Genomic DNA, 19,163 nt, shown 5'->3' with positions numbered 1-19,163 from the left:
CAGTTCGAATCCGGCCTGGGACATGGACTTTTTTCAGTGGAAAAAATGAAAAACTTGACCCCTACCATGCATAGAATGGGTTGGTCGCCTGTAGATAACTCCCACCCCCTCCCCCTACCATGCATAGAATGGGTTGGTCGCCTGTAGATAACTTCCACCCCCCTCCCCCTCCCATGTCAGAAATGACCAGGAAGGGAGTCATAAAAAAAAAAAAAAAAAAAAAATGGAGCTTTACAATATGGAATTTGAAGTAAGGTTCCCAAAGCACTGATACAACAGAGAGGTTTTAGCCAACACTCCAGGCAACAGTACTATGTGCAATAATTCTCCCACTTGATCCCGCTTTGAAGTGCTTCCACAGCGTTCATTGAACCATCTGTAATGGAGGTTCTTATGGCTGCTACCATGAAGTCCAAAATGTATGACATATAAACATGTTCAGAAATAGTAAATATTCAAAACAGGCAATCTATTTTGGTAAGTTAGTTCACTCGTGACAAATTGTGAAAAAAAAGTCCAGGTTATCACTACTCAGGCTGTTATCATTTCATTTGAGATGTAAGATTACAGAGCTCAGAATGAATCATAAAAAGAGCTTCTGTGCGTAATCACACCAGTTTCTTTTAATTGAAAGAATAATTGATTTTCTCAAGGTAATACATATTTGAGTTATTGTGAAAGGAAAAAACTGTTGAATAATTTACTTTCCTTGTAATAGAGAAGATATTAGGTCTAATGGAAGATATAATAATATATAATTGCTTGAAAACAGAGTTGGGAAAAAATTATTTGATTGACAAGAGACAAATACTTTTTTATTCAAAGTTTTTATTCGATTGAAGAGAGACGAATAAATTTTTATTCCAATATGAATACGACTAAACAATCCGAATACTTTTTTATTCAAATATTTAAAACACTATTTTAATCGAATAAAAAATTAGTCAAATACATATTATTCGAGTAACAATTTGATATTTTTTTTTTAATTCACTTATCTTTTTAACACCTTCAATTTCCAATGTATGAAGGTCCCATTTCACATATTTAGACATGTACAAAACAAAAATGCTATCGATTTTAAGATCCCATATCGATTTATTTTAATTTGTTTTATTTCTAACACATAGGGGCCAATTTTCAGGTTTCGGATATGCAGAATATGAAAATGCTATCGATTTTAACATTGCGTATCGATTTATTTTAACTTTCTTGATTTCTAACATGTTAGGTCTCTTTATACATTTTGAGGAATGCAGAATATGAAAATGATATAGGATTTTAAGATCGCATATCAATTAATTTTTACTTTTCTGATTTCTAACATGTTAGGGTCCCTTCATACATTTTGAGGAATGCAGAATATGAAAATGATATCAATTTTGTGATCGCTTATCGATTTATATGAACTTTTCTGATTTCTAACACATTAGGGTCTCTTTATATGTTTCAATATTTGCCAAAAATGAAAATGCTATTGATTTTGTGATTACTTATCGATTTATTTTAACTTTCTTGATATCGAAAATGTTAGGGTCCCTTAATATGTTTTCCGATATGTAGGATATAAAAATAATATCAATTTTAATATCACTTATCGATTTATTTTAACTAAGATGAGAATTCATAAAAGTAAAAATAAATAGATAAGTGCCTTTAAAATCGATAGCATTTTCATATTCTGCATATTTCAAAACATAAAGAGGACCTAACATGTTAGAAATCAAGAAAGTTAAAATTAATCAATACACAGTCTTAAAATCGATACCATTTTCATATTCTGCATATCTCATAACATATAAAGGGATCCAACATGTTAGAAATCGATACACGATAATTAAATCGATAGCATTTTCATAATCTACATATCCCGAAACATATAAAGGGACCTTAACATGTTAAAAATCAGAAAAGTTAAAATAAATCAATAGTATTTTCATATTCTACATATCCCAAAACATAAAAATGGACCCTTATATGTTAGAAATGAGAAAAGTTAAAATGTTGTTTTTATATGAATACAAACGTATTCGGATGGTTAATCATTTAATTTTATCGAATAAGAGATTATTTTTCTATAAAATGGATGAATAGAATAGTATTCAAATGGTTATTCGAATTGTTTTGCCTAAATAATTGATTATTCCTGTAAAATAATGACGAATAAAAAAGTATTCAGACGATTAATCATATGTTTTGTACGAATAATTGAATATTTGTGTAAAATAAGGACAAATGAAAAAGCATTAGGATGGTTAATCATATGTTTTTGTACAAATAATTGATTATTTGAATAAAAAATTCAAGAATAAAAAAGTATTCGTCTCTCGTCATTCGAATAATATTTGCGCAACTATGCTTGGATTGAAAAATAACTTACTTGCTACCATATTTAGTCTCTCTGGCTATTTTCCTAAGATAAATTCTTGTTTGTGTTTGGAGATCAACAGCAGCATCTCGTAAATCAAAGAGAGTTTTGCAACAAGATGCAGGATCTTCTATAATACAAGTTCCAACAAAGTCGCTATCATTTACTCGAGATCCAAGGACTGATCTAGATTCACAAAAATCTGAAAAAAAAAATTTTCTTTTCTTTAGTTTAAGATTTTAATTAATAAAAAAAATATTTATATAGCATTCTTTGGACTGGCCGACAAAATTAAACCTTCTGGAAATGAAATAATGTATTAAAATTTTCTTAATAATGTTCATGTATTCCCTCTTATAGCTCATGTTTAACAATGATAATAATAATCATGATCAAACTTAAGAAAGGAAATATTAGTTGCAGAATAATAATAATAATAATTAGAACAGAACAGCCATTTCTTAAGTCAATTCTAGCAGGAAAGGTTTTTATATTGTAATAGGAGAACAAATTTATCGGAGCTCACTTAATCACCCAATACCGGTAGCAGCCTGACCAATTCAGTTATCTCCTCTGACCTTCTGCTCTCCTGTTACTCTATTACAAAATAAAACAGATCCAAGTATTGCCCACCACCTAACATTTCCATTTCATTTCTTCTCACATCACAAAATCAATTTACTCCGATATTGCTTTCATTTTCTTGAGTATGATTCATTTCAAAAATAAAATTTAAACAAATAAATACAATTTTTTTTTTCTGAGAAAAGCTATTTTATTTATATAATAAAATAATATAATGGACATGGGCAGAAAATAATTGTTTGCCTATTATTATTATATTACAAGATGTAGAAATCGTAGTATATTATCTTAACCAATATAGAAAACATGGTTAATTAATTCATTTTACAATATAAATTTAGTGGGAAAACATAAACTCACGTTTCAGATTACTCACTTAGTAATCTGTTAAAAAAATTAGTAGTGAAACCAAAAGAAGCATAAAGAAAAATTTGAAAACAAATTAATTTTTTTTTTTTTAAAGAAACCAAAATAGACTGAATAATGTTAAAATATCAATGCTTTTATAGGAGAATACAAATCTTGCCAAGAGGAACCAGCTTGATGAGCTTGTATATCTGGACTCAAAAGTAAACAAAAATATAGAAATTTGATTTAAATAAGAAGAATAGTAGCGTCTACTATTAGATGTTTATTTTAGACTATGTCGATAATTGGGAAGAAATTTACTAACAAGAGCTACAAAAATAAGCCTATATGACACAAGGCCATTACCGAATTATGAATCTGAAAAAGGCATTTCCTAGAAGTGATGAGCGAGACCTATGTAGATTCAAAAGAAAGATTTGTAGATATATTTATGGTCCACAAAGAGAGAACACAACAAGAAGGTAAAAAAACAACAACAGAGAACTGTAATCTTTACTATAGTGATCAGATAAATGTTACAATTATAAATCTCAGCAGGCTTCGGTAGACAGGCCAAGTGACCAGGATGGATGCTCAAGAGATTCTAAGAAAACTCCTTAAGAGGAAATATGTGGAACACAACTGAGTTGGTGGCTGAAACTAGAGGACAACTACACTTAATAGAATGAAGTTATGAAAGCTGCTGGAGGATGTCAGAACCCTGTGATGGGTTGTATATTAAATTGATTGATTGATACTAAATAACAAAAATTTCTTCAAGCTCCAGAAAATCAAGAACAAGAAATATAATGTCATGGGGAAGGTCTCTCCTCACCAGCGAATAAATTGGCTAGATAATAGAATACTTATTAAATAATTTCAACACTATGATGTACTTTTTTTTCCTTTTTTTTTTTTTATCACTGTATCAGTGCAACTGAGCTGTTGAAAAAAAACAAAAACATTGTTCATATTTAGATAACTTAAAGGTTAAAACATCCAAAACTACTCAAATGACAATTCAAATGATTTCAGCTTCAGAAAACACAATGCCCTCTGCAATATCAAGCGGTTTGTAGTTAACTAGTCATAACGTTAGGCGGAAACGTTACAATTGCTATTTATTTACTATTGATTACTAAGGTAGTTCCTTGTAAAATGGATTCTAAATACAGTTCTCATGGGAGTAAAATATTTATTAAATAGCGTAGGTTCTACAAACAAGTGTGAAACTACAATAACTTTTATACTGATTTTATGATTATACATACACCTTTTAACTTGAATGGTATTCATTCAAGAACTTAAATAAAATATCCCAAACTTAATCTTTAAATTAAAATCTAGCATGATTCACTTACTTATAATGCTTTGAACTCTATCCATATGTTCGACTATAAGGGAATGAATACGAGCTAATTCTCTATCAGAATCAATGTTCATTTGAAGCTGAGTTTCACTCGAAACATTACAACACCCTTCAGCAGATTCTGCTGGAGAGAAACAACTGAAATAAAAATAAAAAAAATAGGTTTTAATTAGAACCTAGAAACAAATCGTTATTTAAATTAATGTTCCTAATACAAAAAAAAGTATAAAATACTGAAAAAACAAAACAAACAATACTGAAACGTAAGAAAATGAAAAAAATGAGGATTAATAGAAAAAAAAATAATTTGAACCAATTAGTTATAAATGATACTAATAAAAGTAAAATTAGACAAAAAATTGCTTATATTGAGAAGAAAAAACAGTAAGGTATGTCTAGGAAAGTAATTCATAGAAATTTTCTTAATTTTCCATAACTAAGCAATATTTATTTAAATACCTTTTGTGTAAAAAGCTGACTTTGCAAGTTATTACTCAAAAATAAAAAATCATGTTTGGTGGTGTTCAGATTTCTAATAATTGCCAAAAACCATTTTGTTGTACAACCTCAGATTCATCTTCAGTTGCCCAAAAAACATAAGTTAAGCCCATAAAAACAATTACACTAGAACTTTTAAATACAAACTACTATTTGGCTGGACTATATCTTAGGAACTATTGACTGTAAAGAGCTCAAAATTTAGGAAAATATTCTAAATATATAAATAAAACTCTAATTAAAAAAAAGTCTTAATAATTTCCTATGGTGGGTACCTTTAAAAGTTATCAATGAATGAAAAATGAGTGGAAATTAGAGATCTTTATAGAATAAAATGCACTCTCGGTGGAGTTTACTTAAATAGTTCAATATGTAATTTTCATGGACATTTACTGTACTTGTTTTATAGTTCATGGAAAACTTAATAATTTTCCAACAGAAAATAAAGTGTCTTTCTTGTTAAAAATAATTAATCTTTTCAAAAATTCGATTGTGAAAAATGAGTACTTTTGGACCCTCGTTGCAGAACTATTAACAACAGTCTTTTCTATCTAAGGATTGTATCCAGTCTATCACCATTTTCTTGTCATTTCTTCCAAGACAATTTTGGAGAGTAAAACAAATTACACAACTAGTTACTAGAAATAGTTAATAAAATAAACAAACCATTGCCAAAGTCCATTTACAAATGCAGCAGGATGATAAGTCTGTAATCGCTGATGATTTGTATAACACATCTTTCCTAAGAGATCTACCCATTCCTTCTCTTCAACACAATTACTTGCCTATAACAATTATATAAACTATGTATTACAAGAAAGTTATAAACAACATTATAAAATACATTTCCTTTTTTAACTTCATTTATTACCAATTGTGGTAAATGAAGTTACACATCTATAAAATGTGACCAGCTCAATATGTTACATAATATATTCACAGCATTACAGTGTCATATTCTTTATTTTCAATTTCACATATTTGGCTTTATAAAAATTAAACAATACGTTTGGAATAGAATTTTTTTTTAAAAAATGGTTTAGTTAAAATCAGAAACTGGGATGGACACAATGACTTCCTGAATTTAATAATAAAATAAATCAACATCAACAAGAGAAAAGGAAAAATACTTATTATGAAACTTTGGAAAAAAACACATACCTGAATATACAAAACCCTAGTAGGTTGAACAATCTGAAACATGTTGCTTTTTCTGAAAGAATCATGTTGTAATCTTTCCACAGCTAATATATCTGACAATGGAATGGTACACAAAGGTTCTTTACCTGCAATTAATATAATGAATAAGCAAATGTAATAAAAAAAAAAAGTTTTTAAATAAATCAGCAAGTTATTAATTTATACATCTATTCAGCCTAATTTTGATAAAAAAGATATTCTTTTTTGTGTTTCGTAGATCTATAATAGAACATTTACCCTGATGTTTTATTGCTTTAATGAAAACTATACACAATTAAGAAACAAAATTGATGAATCTAGAAACCTTAGTTAAATGTGAAAACAAATTAGGGAAATACAAAATGGCGGCCGTTCTGAAGATACAATAAATACATTTTTGAGTACCTTTAAGTAAAAAAAGTGTACGTTTTTTCATTAAAAAAAAAATTTCCAGCCTAGATGAAGTACAAAAAATACTCTTCTAAAACTCGATGGATTCCCCTTTTTTACATATCACCATTAGGTGATGGCCATTTGGTGGTACACCAGATATTGTTTATAATTTCAGATTTTTTATAGTGATAAATATTTGCAGATACATAATTCTCAAAGCTATATAGTCCAGTAAAGTGTTTTGGTTTAATTTAATTTTTTTTTCCTTCAAAAGAAGTGCAATACGTCTAAAAGAATAACTTCCATTGTGCAAGAGAATTTCAAAATTTGCAGGCATTTTACAAGATGGTGAGACAAACATTAGTTCAGCAAAAAAGCAGAAAATAAGTCATACTACTATATCCTCAATTAGGAAAAATTTAGTATTCATTTGAGGTTTTGTAGAACATGGGGATTCATTAAAAATTTAGATACGCCATCACTAAACCCACAAAAAAATCTATGAGCTATTGAAATAGTTTAACTTTTGTCACCATGGCACCCTTTTTAGGCAAAAAAAAATTAGTGACACCCCTATAGGGCTTAAACTAATTCACAGCACCCTTGTCAAGTTAGACAAATATTGTTATATCACAATGTCACAAAAATTATCCTTAAAGCAGTTAAGTATGTGAGAATAAGAAAAACAGTGTAAACCAAATGATAGAATGCACTATATACTTGCTATTTTAATTTTAATTTTTTTCTTTTTGGGTTTGTAATATTTTGAGAAAGAGGACTTTGCTTGCTGCACCCCTGGCATACGCTCAGAGCACTCACTTAGGGAATCGCTGATCCAAGAATATTAAAAAAAAAAAAAGTTAAATTTTATAAAATATATTAAAAAGAATTGTTCCCTTTCCTGTTTTAAAAAATTGTCAACATTAATTCAAACATTTTTTACCTTCGTAATCGAGTAAAACATAATTTACCTTTTTGCTTAGAATATGAAAGATCCTGTGTAGTAAGAGTGAAATATCTTTGCTTGAAGTTTTTCCTCCCAAATCTTTTCCTTCCTTGAGCTCTTTTAGTCATAACACTAATGAAAATCAACAAAACAGTAAATGAAATGTTCAAAACCAAATGGAATAAATTAAAATTAAAGTATTTATATAAACACATTTATGCTTTAAATTTTTTTTTAAAAACTGAAACAGAAATAAATTCTGTTCATCAAGTGGGAAGACCCCAAACAGTCATAACTTTCAATAATTAATATTTGAGGAGCTTCAGGATAAATTTTATTTTATCTATTTCAGATAAGATTCATTTAGGTCCAGACAAAAACTCATTTTTAGTGAAATACAAACTTCAAAACTCTATAAATCATTGAAAAGAAGCCCAACGATATTTTAAATCTATAGCAAGAGTAACTCAACGGTAGAAACAAGAGTAAAGTATAATTGTTTTACTCTTGTATATATACACACACACATTGCTTTTGCTATTGCTTTAACACACAGAGAGATCTGAGGGACCCATTGCAATATTTATCGGTCTTACATTTCATTGTTCTGAATTAATTTTTTTTCTTCATTTTTATATAATAAAATAAACAAGTAAAATAATAAATGCACATATATTGAACCAAGAGGATGATATAAAAAGTAGAAAATGTTACTGGTCTATAGGACAACCTCTACTTAGATTTATGTAATGTTGTAGATTAAATAAATCTAAAGTTCTCTAATTGAACTTCTTTACAAATTCATAAATAAGAGCAAGATCTAGTATAATTGGATTTTATTAAGTTGATTAAAATCATCAAAATAAATTAGGATAAGAAAACATAAAGCTGTCATTAAGTTCATGTTGTTATATTCAACAAGGACCTCTATGTGAACTTATGGCAGTTGTTTTACTAAAAATATTGATATTTCTTTCTTTCCCCATAGATTACTTAATGATAGTGTTTTAGTAAAATATTTCAGTTACTTGGAGGAATGGAAGGGGTAAAACTATAGTGTTAGGTTAGGATTTCAAACAACCATCATCACCCTAGCAAGGATAATTGAAAATAACTTAGGCTATATTTTGAATCATTTATCTTCTTATTAATAAATATCAGAATTCAAATTATGTTCAAAGTATTCTTAAGATTTAATAGATGAAAGATTAGATTCCATAACTTGGAAGATTTCATAAAAATTATTGATAAATGTTTAAACAATGATTCAGTATAGATAAAAAACAAAACCAACACATCATAACTAATTTCAAGCAGCAGAAAAATATCATTATTACAAAAACAATACATAAAAAAAAATCCATTCAGCAATAATTTTAAGAATTCAAGAACTATTATTAATTACCAGATTATTTCTTCCAATAATTCAATTAATGTCTTTACCCATTTATAAACAAAATCCTTCATGAAAGCATTAAAAAATAAAATGAAATAAAATTAATATTTTTGAAAATAATTCAATAACTTATATAGTCTGCTATACATTACTACTTACCCTTCTTTAAGAATGACTCTGCTATTATTTTTATCGTGTGAAAGACTTGAAGATGCAGAAATAATTTCAAGAAACTAAAAAATATAAGTAAAATGTTAAGATATTATGGAATATAATATAATTATGTAAAAGTAATTAAATATAAGATAATAATAAAAATTAGCATATTTACAAACCTGTCTAATAGCTGTAATGTGCATATCAGTATAGAATGTTTGGTACATTGAGCACATATATTGCTCTTTACATGCTGTAGTCCTTGATGTCACCAAATTACATAGGGATTGTATCGTTTTAGATATGAGTGTTAATGTTCGATTGATTTGAGTATCCTAAAATAAAACAAAATTTATCATTTCTATGATACATTTTTAAAACAGCTTAAGAGAAAATTAAGATCAATAGAATGAAGTAGAACGTATTAATCAAAGGTTTAGGCAAATACGGAAGAATATTAAATTTAATAGAAAATACTTATGTTTTTAATATTGCTTCTAAATTATGAACAGACTAAACCAAAAGCAAATTCATTAATGGCCTTAGATAATTACTATTTCAGTTCATTATCTCTATTCTAAACTAGAAAGAATATTACTTACAATATGTTTGTTGGTAAGATCAAATAGCCTTGGTCCGAGGATAGCAGGAGCAAAAAAGCGAAGAAAGATGAAGCCTGATATAACTGAATAACGCACTTCTTTATTATCTTGAAAAAAAAAAGTTATAAGGCTATTAAAATAATAGTAAAAATAAGTTGTATAATTCTGAAATGAAGAACGTTTTAAGTTTTGATTTTTAATAGGTTTCAAATTAAACATTTTCATGAGAGATAGTGGTTTGTTTTTTTATTGCCTTATAATTTAGTGAGCCTCTCAGGCCTGTAAATATTCTGTCAGAAATGGGAATGGATATGATTATGAATATAAGTAAATCGCACATTTACCTTTCCTTCCCACTTTCTGACCTATTAGTTATGACGGAGAAGATCCAAGAAGACTTGAATAGAATTAGCCAGTGGGCACAAGAAAACAAGTTAAGTTGAATGCAGAGAAGACGAAGGCAATCGTAATAGGATCCAATCACCTCCTGAAAACTATTCCTCTTATTCCAACCTTATTCCTAAACAACAATCCATTACAATTCCATTCATACGTTAAAACCTTGGAAAAACCACATCTCCGATATTCCCTGTTGTACCTTTTCTACCCTGAAGCGTTTAAATTATCTTCGTCACCTACTTCCTTTTGAAACCCACAGGCTCCTGGTTACTTCCTTAATATTCCCTCACTTTGACTATTGCTGTGTGGTTTACGGAGGTGTCTCTGGGGATCTCGAAGCAAAATTAAAACGGTCCGGGTGCGGTAAAAAAAACTCAAATAGTAAAATGATTATACTATTTTTATTGAGCCAACGTTTCGCCCCATGTTGCAGGGCTTCGTCAGGGCTGTTTTGACAGGAGTCAAAGTCAGGATGACAAATTCATCTTTGGGGTCCCTAGGGACGCCTCTGTCACCCTTTTTTATGAAGAGTTGAAGTGGCTTTACCCCTCCTTCTGTCGCAAATATTTCCTTGCTTCCTTCCTCTATCAAGTTATCCAATCCCGCCATCCATTGTACATTTCAGATATCCTTCAATTTAAGTCCTCAGTGCATTCCCACAGTACCCGCTCACGGCCCTCAGACTTATATGTAACTGCCAATCAAACCGCAGCCTTTGGGCCTTTCCTCATCCATTCCTCTTCCCTATTGAACTCTATTCCCTCCTTTATTCGCAATTCTAACACCATTCCAATCTTCAAACCCCGTATCTTCGACTACCTTCTGTCCACCCTATTCCGGAAGAATAACAATTGAAAGTTTCAAAAAAGCTTTATATATTTTCTGTATTTTATGTCTTAGGTCTTCGTTTATAATTGTAAATATGTACACTAGCAGAAATTATATCTGTTCATTTATTACTTTTTAGTTTAATTTTATTTGATTTTTTATCATTTTTTTTCCCCCTTTTATTTACTATCAGAAGTCATCTTATGTTTTTTAATATGACAAGTGGTTTCATTTTATTTGTTTTATCATTATTTTATATTTTCTGTTAATTATGGTTGTTTAATTGTATATTTTTAGATTCACTGTATTATTTTATTTTATGACATCTTGAAATTTCATCTCTATTTTGTAATTTACTCTAAGGCTCTAAAGGCCTAATTTTGACGCCTGTAAATTATTCTAAAGGGATCAATCCCAGAATAAATAAAGATTATTATTATTATTAATATTTACGAGACAAATTAAAGAGACAAATAAGTGTACAATAATATTACCATCGAATGTTGGTCCTTTTATAGGTGGTAAGTGGATAATAGGATTACCATATAGGATAGCAATATTATTAACCAGAAGGAACCTAATGACCATAGTAGCAGGATAATCATGTAAAATTAAAGATATACCTTAAAATAGGCATTGCAACCTTCAAGTTTCACCTTACCAATGTAATATTATTTCAAGGATATTTAAGATTTGTTATTATTTCTATAAGATTTATTATTAATTTTTGTACTTTTAAATTACCATATTATCAAGTTTTATTAAATCGTAATAAATTAAAACAATTGTCTATAGGCTCATGACACGAGGTGGCCTACTTTCCTAAAGCATAGACCAACAATTAGGCTTAGTAAGATGATTAAACTCAGAAGCATGCGAGTGCTCATAAAGAGAGGAGGTTTCATCAGACTAAGACAAAGGAAGCGTGGTGTATCAAGAATTTCTTGTCACAAGAATATAAATATAATTAGCATGCTGATGACAGAAAGGAAACTGAAATGAACAGAACCAAAAGCAGGAAGGACATTGGAAGTTATTTAAATTGATCATCACAAACTGAACTTTCACACAATTAAACAAATCAAAGAAAATTTAGAAGCTATCTTGCCGGTGATTCAAAAAATATGATGAGAAGAGAAGCAATAACAATTTTGTTTGCATCCTCTATATTGTTTGTTTACATGTTACTGTTACTTAACCTTCCTTTAATCTGGTGAACAAGGTGGAATAGGATAAAGAAAGAAGATCAGCTCAGTAAGAGGGTGAAGAGTAAAACTTTTACACTCCTTTAGCAAGAGGTTAATTAAGGGTTAAAAGTGTTATAAAATCAAAAGACCAGGCAACAGGAATTGAAAAAATATGCTGAATAACAGCTAAAAGCTGCTCAATGTTATTGGAAGAAGAGATCTTACATGTTTAAGAGCTTAACCTTTGTTGTGTGTTTTCATTTCAAGTCGACAGCTGGCCTGATATTAAATAACTTATCTTTTAAATTAAATAAGTAAATATAATCTCACAATACTTTATAAAATAATGAATGATTGGAATTTTTATAAATTTCTAAAAATACCTGGAAATCGAGAAGAAGCTATCTGCCGTAATTCATGAAAAAGCTCGCATAAAACTGGAGGGCATTTGAGAGCAGAATTAATAATCGCTTGAAAAATAATCTCAACATATTCCTGGAACACAATCACAGATGTTGATTCAATAAATATTATTATAAGTTAATCATAATAAAAAAAAAAAATACTTGACTTAATTGTAATTATACTGTATCAGATGAAATAAATTTCTTAACACTAGGAACTAATGTAATATTTTTTATAAAATACTATCGAGTTGCTTACTTTGAGGTTGTTGAGATTAGTGTGTATAGTGCTGGAATCAGAAACACGTGATGGGTCTATTTCACAAGACTTGCGTTCTGTCAATACAGTTTCAAGAGGTTTTTTAAGCGTTTCATGTAAGTACCCCAACCCAGCCAGCCGCATGGTTTCATCCATCATTTTTGAAACAAGTGTGTTTCCTCGAAATATCGTGTTTGCATCCCTTAAAAAAATAATAATAAATAAACTAATCAGCTATAGAATAACAGTTCCTCAAACATTAGAAAATAACTTCTGGGTTTTAAGAAAAATATTATCATTTGAAATATACTAACGTAATTTTTGATATTTCCCAAACAGCCAATGCTTTCATCACAGGAACAATCATACCATGATGAAGAAAAATTCTTGCAAGAGGCTGAGCAGCATCAAATTTGTTTGGAATTATTTCACCAAGTAAGTAGCAAGCACTTGATGTAACAGGCTTTAAAAATAAAATAAAAAATCAATGAACTTCATATCAAACTAAATTCATACAATAGCAAAATACCATCACTACAGCGCATGCAAAGCTAGCACATAATAAGAGTTTATTTATTCAGGAGGATTAGCTCGACAACCCTATCTATTATCACGAAATTCAGGAAAGGTTAGATTTGCTTCATAGATGAGAAGAGGGAAGGTGGTTTATTTACATTTGAATTTAACAAAACAGTGAGTCAGCAAATATGCCCAGCGATGATAACTGGTTCATTTAAAAGATCAAAATGTGTATAAACACTATGTAATTAATAATTTATTTCAATGTTTAATCTCACAGCTACTCCCATCATGTAATACTCCTCAGCTTGTGGTCGAAGTGAAAAAAAAGTTCTACCATTTTTCTCAAAATAATAATTTAGAAAAAAGTCAGGAAGTATTTCAAAAAATAAATATTTTCTTCGCTATCGCACCTCGACCATTTTATAGCAGTGTAAAAATGGACAAAACCCAATTTCATCAAATTATATCCAGTACTTATACTTATGTATATAATATCATATTTTCCTAGAAATATCTATATTTCAAAAACGGCCTGTCTGATTGGACCCAAAGCAGAAGGAAAGTTGTGGATTATGTAAAAATAGAACTAGTATCAATTTTATCAAATGCCATCCATTACTTTCACTGACGACTTAGGTGCAAATCTGTTTTACTGGACATAACTACATTTCAAAACGGTACATCTTATTTAGATTTTTCCCAACACGACCAATGACTGACTATGAAATATTGAAATATCAGTAATTGTGTATCCAATAGAAATTAAGAAGACAAACTTCTTATTCCTTATTTTTTTTAGACAAGTTAAACTAACCCTGAAACAATTTCATTATTATAAGAGTTTTCTGATCTCAGCAGTTTTCCAATTTTACATTGGTTTCCCTAACTTTTCTAGGTTTAAAAAAATCCTGCCTTTTCCCAGTCTTCCAGGTTTTCCTGGTAGCTAGACATCCTTAAATAACAATAAACTTTGACAAATATTTGAAATAAATTTGTAAATACAAAAAATTTGTTCATCACCATAGTGTTATATCTGTAAAATAATAAGAATATGCTATAGTAGAACAGATAGTCCAAAAAAACCAACAATAAGAAAATTGGGCTATTTAGTTTGCTATTGTAGATACCTACAATATATTATATTGTATACTGTATATCAGCTCCATAGGTATTAATTATATCCAAAATTCAATTTTACCAATGGGAGGACACGCAATAGTGAATTCCTTTTGCTAACTTTTATTAAGGTACTTTATTAAGGTATTTTATTAAGGTACTCTCGGGGTCAGAATGGGTGAACGCCCTGAAACTTAATATCAATTACGCACCCCTGCGTGGAGTCCCAGGAGCCAGTGGACAGCAAGGAGAAGTTGGGTCCCTCTGTCGCAAATGCGGCAGAGAGTCTGAAACACCAGCGCATGTGTTGAAAATGGGGAAAATGCCCCAACAACTCCCTCCTTATAACACGCCGGCACCACAGGGTCAAAGAAGAATTGATGAAGTTCCTTGAAAGAAAAGACTTCGCCTTCGGAGGTCTATTGTATTGACACCGAGGGATCCGTAAGATATGCCGATATTGTCGCGTTTACAAAAGTCGAAGACACAGCTCTTGTCTTGGATCCGACGGTGAGATTTGAAAGTAATGACCTCGAACAGGAAGGTGGAGTGGAAAGGGAAAAAAAGAAAATATATAAAAAATGCGTCCCTTTCCTTAAGGAAAAATTCCGCGAGACTTTCGGAGAGAGAGAGTTCACCGTGAGAGGCCTCTGGTTTGGATCTCGTGGAACAATACCAGATAGAACAAGGAGCTTCTTAGAAGGCCTAGGTGTTAGCATTGGGGATATTGCGATCTTGGCGGAAAATATTATTTTGGACTCCCTGGGGATCATACACCATCACCTGCATGGGAATTAGCTCGGAGATTATTCTTTGTTTTATTTATTCATTTTAATATGTTGACCTCTCTATTTGTGTGTTTTAACGTATTTATTCATTAAATCATTTTATTTTATTAATACTATGTTTTTTTGTTTTTTTTTTAAACTTATTTATTCATTCAAGTGTTTCCTATAACCAGTTTTTTCTTTTTATTATATTTTCCTTTTAATCTATGTGTTATTCTTATTCTCGTAAAATGTATCTAGTTGTTTGTTATTGGTAGACTGATCTACTGCTATGAATGAGGGTCTGATCTCACATTACCGTCTAATATTGAATTTTTTTAGCGGGTCACTGAAGAGGATTTGGGAGGGTGAATTCCGGAGAGCAAATTTGTTGATCGAGTGAATTGAATAATTGACCAGAAATGAGAGGGAAAAATGGGAGTGAGTGAAACATTTGTATTAGTTGTACAGACCGAAATAGATTGTAAAAGGAAACTGTAGGGGTGAAAAAAAAATTGTTTATTATATCCTATTATTGTATATGTTTTTTTTATGATTATACCATGTATGTGTAATGTAAATATGTCCGATTACGGATTGATAAGTATGCTGTGTGAGATGGCAACCTAATGTATTTAGGCAGCATAGATGAATAAATAAAGTATTCCTCAAAGTACAACTTTAGACACAGTGTGCCAGCAACATCCATTCAAGTTTAAATTCATTATTCATTAGGATTCATTGCTAAATATCAAAATTGAACACATTGTTGGCTAACTCGTTGAAAAGCAAGATAAAAATATAAAAATTCTCTTTAAAGAGGAACCCAATGATACCCATAAAACCGTATGTGGTTGATGAAAATTGAACAGGAAGGCAAAATGTTAGTTAAAGGATTAATGAATGGAATATGGTCCGGGTGCGGTCAAACTAAAAATATTTTTAAAAATATAAGGATTAAAGATATAAGTCAATCATGACTGCAAGTCAATACCAGTAATTGATTAAATGAAGATCAACTTTAAACAAAAGGTTTAACTGACATTTATTTCAAACTTTTCATAGATTAAAAAAATCTTCCCTTCTCTGCGGAAGAGTGGGGAGGAGGTGGTCCCCACTCTTACGCGTTTCCGCTGTTTCTGTCTGTTCGACTTATTTATTTGGACAGGTATGTTGTCCTATATGGCTCTCTACTCATTTATTGTCATTTTTTATTTATTTTTTTCCATTATTATTATTATTTTTTTTTTATTATTCTTTCATGACGTTTATTTTATCTCTGTATATGTATTGTTTTTTTGTTTGTTGTTTTTATATACATCTCATGTACATTTTTTTAGCTTTATATTTTACGTATTTTTGTATGAAACTATTGCTCTTGCCTTTGTTACTTGTTTTTTATTCTTTTCATTGTATCTTTTTATTTCTAATTCTATCATTTTATCTTAACATAGTTTCATTTTGTATCTTTTTAGCCCTGATGAAGCCCTACAAAGTGGGGCGAAACGTTGGAAAATAAAATAGTTGTAAACTATTTTCGTTTCACTTGTGACCGCAACCCTGACCATCTTCCTATATATCAATTTTTACGGTCAACTATTTATACATATAACATATTTTCAGTTTTAGCACATAAGAGCCTTTGTTAAGGAATGATTCATTGCTAGTAACATCAGTCAGATTAGATCAGAAAGAATTTGTTTATACTAAAAAATAGCCTTTTCAAAGGAAGCCCTTCAAATGTTAACAAGGAACCTTGAATTATCTTGTACTCTATATGAATCTTACTTATCTCTGAAGGATTTGGCATGTCTTATTCATATTAATAACAATTATAATTCATACCAATCAAATTTAAAAATATATAATTTATATTTTTTAAAGTACAGATTTTTCAATAATCAAGTTTAAAAACACAACCACCAAATAATATACAGTTGTAATAAAAAAAAAAAATTACCTGTACTGAACAAGATTTTAATAAGAGTTCTCGTAATTTTCCATAAATATGTTTGTCAAAAACATAATCCCTGGTATAATGAATCTTTAATCGTAGGGAGCCCATGTCAGAACAAAGAGATTCTGGTTTACTTTTAATATATGTCCTCTTTCCAGGCTGCAACAGATACCTAAAAAATTGAAAATATGTCATGAATCATCATTACAGTTTTTAATTTGAGACTATTGTGGCCTTTTTGTGTATTTAGAATAATATAATTGAAATGTCTTACCATGCAGATTGTTGTATATTTTGGCCTAAAGGTACTCTGACTTCACCCAAGAAAAACTGTGAACTTCCCCCATCATGATACAAAGTTATAACTAGTTCACACCAATCGCCTACATCAGCCACATTATAGCGGCTATCACTATTTTTCCTCCAACTTCTAAGCTGCAAGAAACAAAAAAGTCAATAAATTTTTAAATATAATCAACATGGAAAGTAAATATATAAGGTACAATTTTCTATAGAATTAAATGATCTCCAAAATTTGTTCAGGCATCTTTATTATAAGAGACACAGATCAGAACAAAGCCCATTTCTGAGGTAAAAATATTTGATAGGATAATTTTAAAAGATATTTAATTTTTAAAAACTATTAGATGTACAAAGAAAGTAAACACATATTTTTTTTTTTCATAGAACTTTTATTGTTATTCATTTTTTATTACATTACCTTCACTAGGCATCACTAAACAAGTGTGCAAAATATTAAAATATCAGATTTAATTTAAGCAGGTCCAAAATTAGAATGCAATTTGACTGGACTGTATCTAGATATTTTAGCATTAAGTCAAAAATATACCATTAATGGTTTAATAGGGCTAAAATGGAGTAAAGTTAAGATATGGTCATTTCTTATAATTTAAGCATAACCCCTTGTTATTGGCATCAGTAAAAGTCGGTATGTTATAGAAGAGTTCCTATTCAAGATATTTTATATGATAATCAATACACTTTTGTATATATTTGACCAATGTTTTGAAACACTTTTTCTACTCAGATTGAGGCAACGCCATAACAAGCGTTTTGAATACATCAATCGCTTTTTCAGGTGTGGAATATTGTTGACCATATAATAAATTTTTGATGCGTGGGAATAAAAAGTCATTGGGTGCATAACCAGGGCTGTACAGTGAATGATCCATTAATTCATGGTATTTCACATGACGAACTTTATCAGTTCATGTACAGCATTAATGTTTTCTAGAACAACTGATTTTGGACAAACTTCACGGAATTCCTCCTAGGGCGAACAATTGAATTCGCTATACCAGTTTTTTACAGGATGGTGCTTAATCACTGTATAAAACATAAAGTTTATCGATGCATTAATGTAAACAACACTAATCATGCTCAAATAACAAAATGTTCTCAAAAAGGTTATGTTTAAAAATGGTAAGTTTTCAATTGGAAACTTCAGATGGCACCTACAGCACATAGTTTTTACAAGGCCAGATATATAAAAAGCAACCTATGTAATACATGCCAGCAGTTCCTTAACTTTTTTCATCACAGCATCCTTTTCTTGCCTAAAAAAATTTGGTTGGGCACCCAGTTTTGGTTAAAAAAATTATTCAGTAATCTTAACAAGCTAAAAAAATATAAAAATGTTTTAACAGTTATCTTTAGAGGGGTTGATTAAGTAATGTAAAGTGAGTTAAGTTTAGTTAATTAATTAAGTACATGCAGGAATGCACTGTATATTTGTTTTTTTCAATTTTAATTTTTTTTTGTAATATTCTGATAAAATGACAATCACTTATGGCACCCCTGGCATATGCTTGGAACACTTTGGAAACTGCTTCCTTGTAATATGGTGCTTTACTTAATAAGTTT

At 29.8% G+C, this 19,163-nt stretch overlaps 1 protein-coding gene across 2 annotated transcripts in view; it reads right to left on the bottom strand.

Moving 5' to 3' along the window:
• RasGAP1 (Ras GTPase activating protein 1) overlaps positions 1-19,163 on the bottom strand; it is a 35,392-nt gene that overhangs the window by 8,764 nt on the left and 7,465 nt on the right. For both annotated transcript variants that reach the window (XR_001343802.3, XM_014427691.3), the window contains exons 5-17: positions 17,554-17,714; positions 17,283-17,451; positions 13,232-13,380; positions 12,918-13,119; positions 12,638-12,749; positions 9,841-9,947; positions 9,418-9,573; positions 9,242-9,315; positions 7,712-7,818; positions 6,330-6,454; positions 5,835-5,953; positions 4,663-4,808; positions 2,381-2,570 (exon numbers count right to left, since the gene is read on the bottom strand). Coding sequence is in view for 1 of the 2 variants with exons in the window: in XM_014427691.3 (XP_014283177.1) it covers positions 2,381-2,570; positions 4,663-4,808; positions 5,835-5,953; positions 6,330-6,454; positions 7,712-7,818; positions 9,242-9,315; positions 9,418-9,573; positions 9,841-9,947; positions 12,638-12,749; positions 12,918-13,119; positions 13,232-13,380; positions 17,283-17,451; positions 17,554-17,714 (1,817 nt within the window). In the remaining variant the exon portion in view is untranslated. The remainder of the gene's footprint in view (positions 1-2,380; positions 2,571-4,662; positions 4,809-5,834; positions 5,954-6,329; positions 6,455-7,711; positions 7,819-9,241; positions 9,316-9,417; positions 9,574-9,840; positions 9,948-12,637; positions 12,750-12,917; positions 13,120-13,231; positions 13,381-17,282; positions 17,452-17,553; positions 17,715-19,163) is intronic.

Source organism: Halyomorpha halys, unplaced genomic scaffold, assembly GCF_000696795.3.
Source record: "Halyomorpha halys isolate HHAL.00 unplaced genomic scaffold, Hhal_1.1 Scaffold664.1, whole genome shotgun sequence".
NCBI lineage: Eukaryota > Metazoa > Arthropoda > Insecta > Hemiptera > Pentatomidae > Halyomorpha > Halyomorpha halys.
Note: the sequence above shows the minus strand (reverse complement) of the source record. Positions and strands in the feature narration are given on the sequence as shown.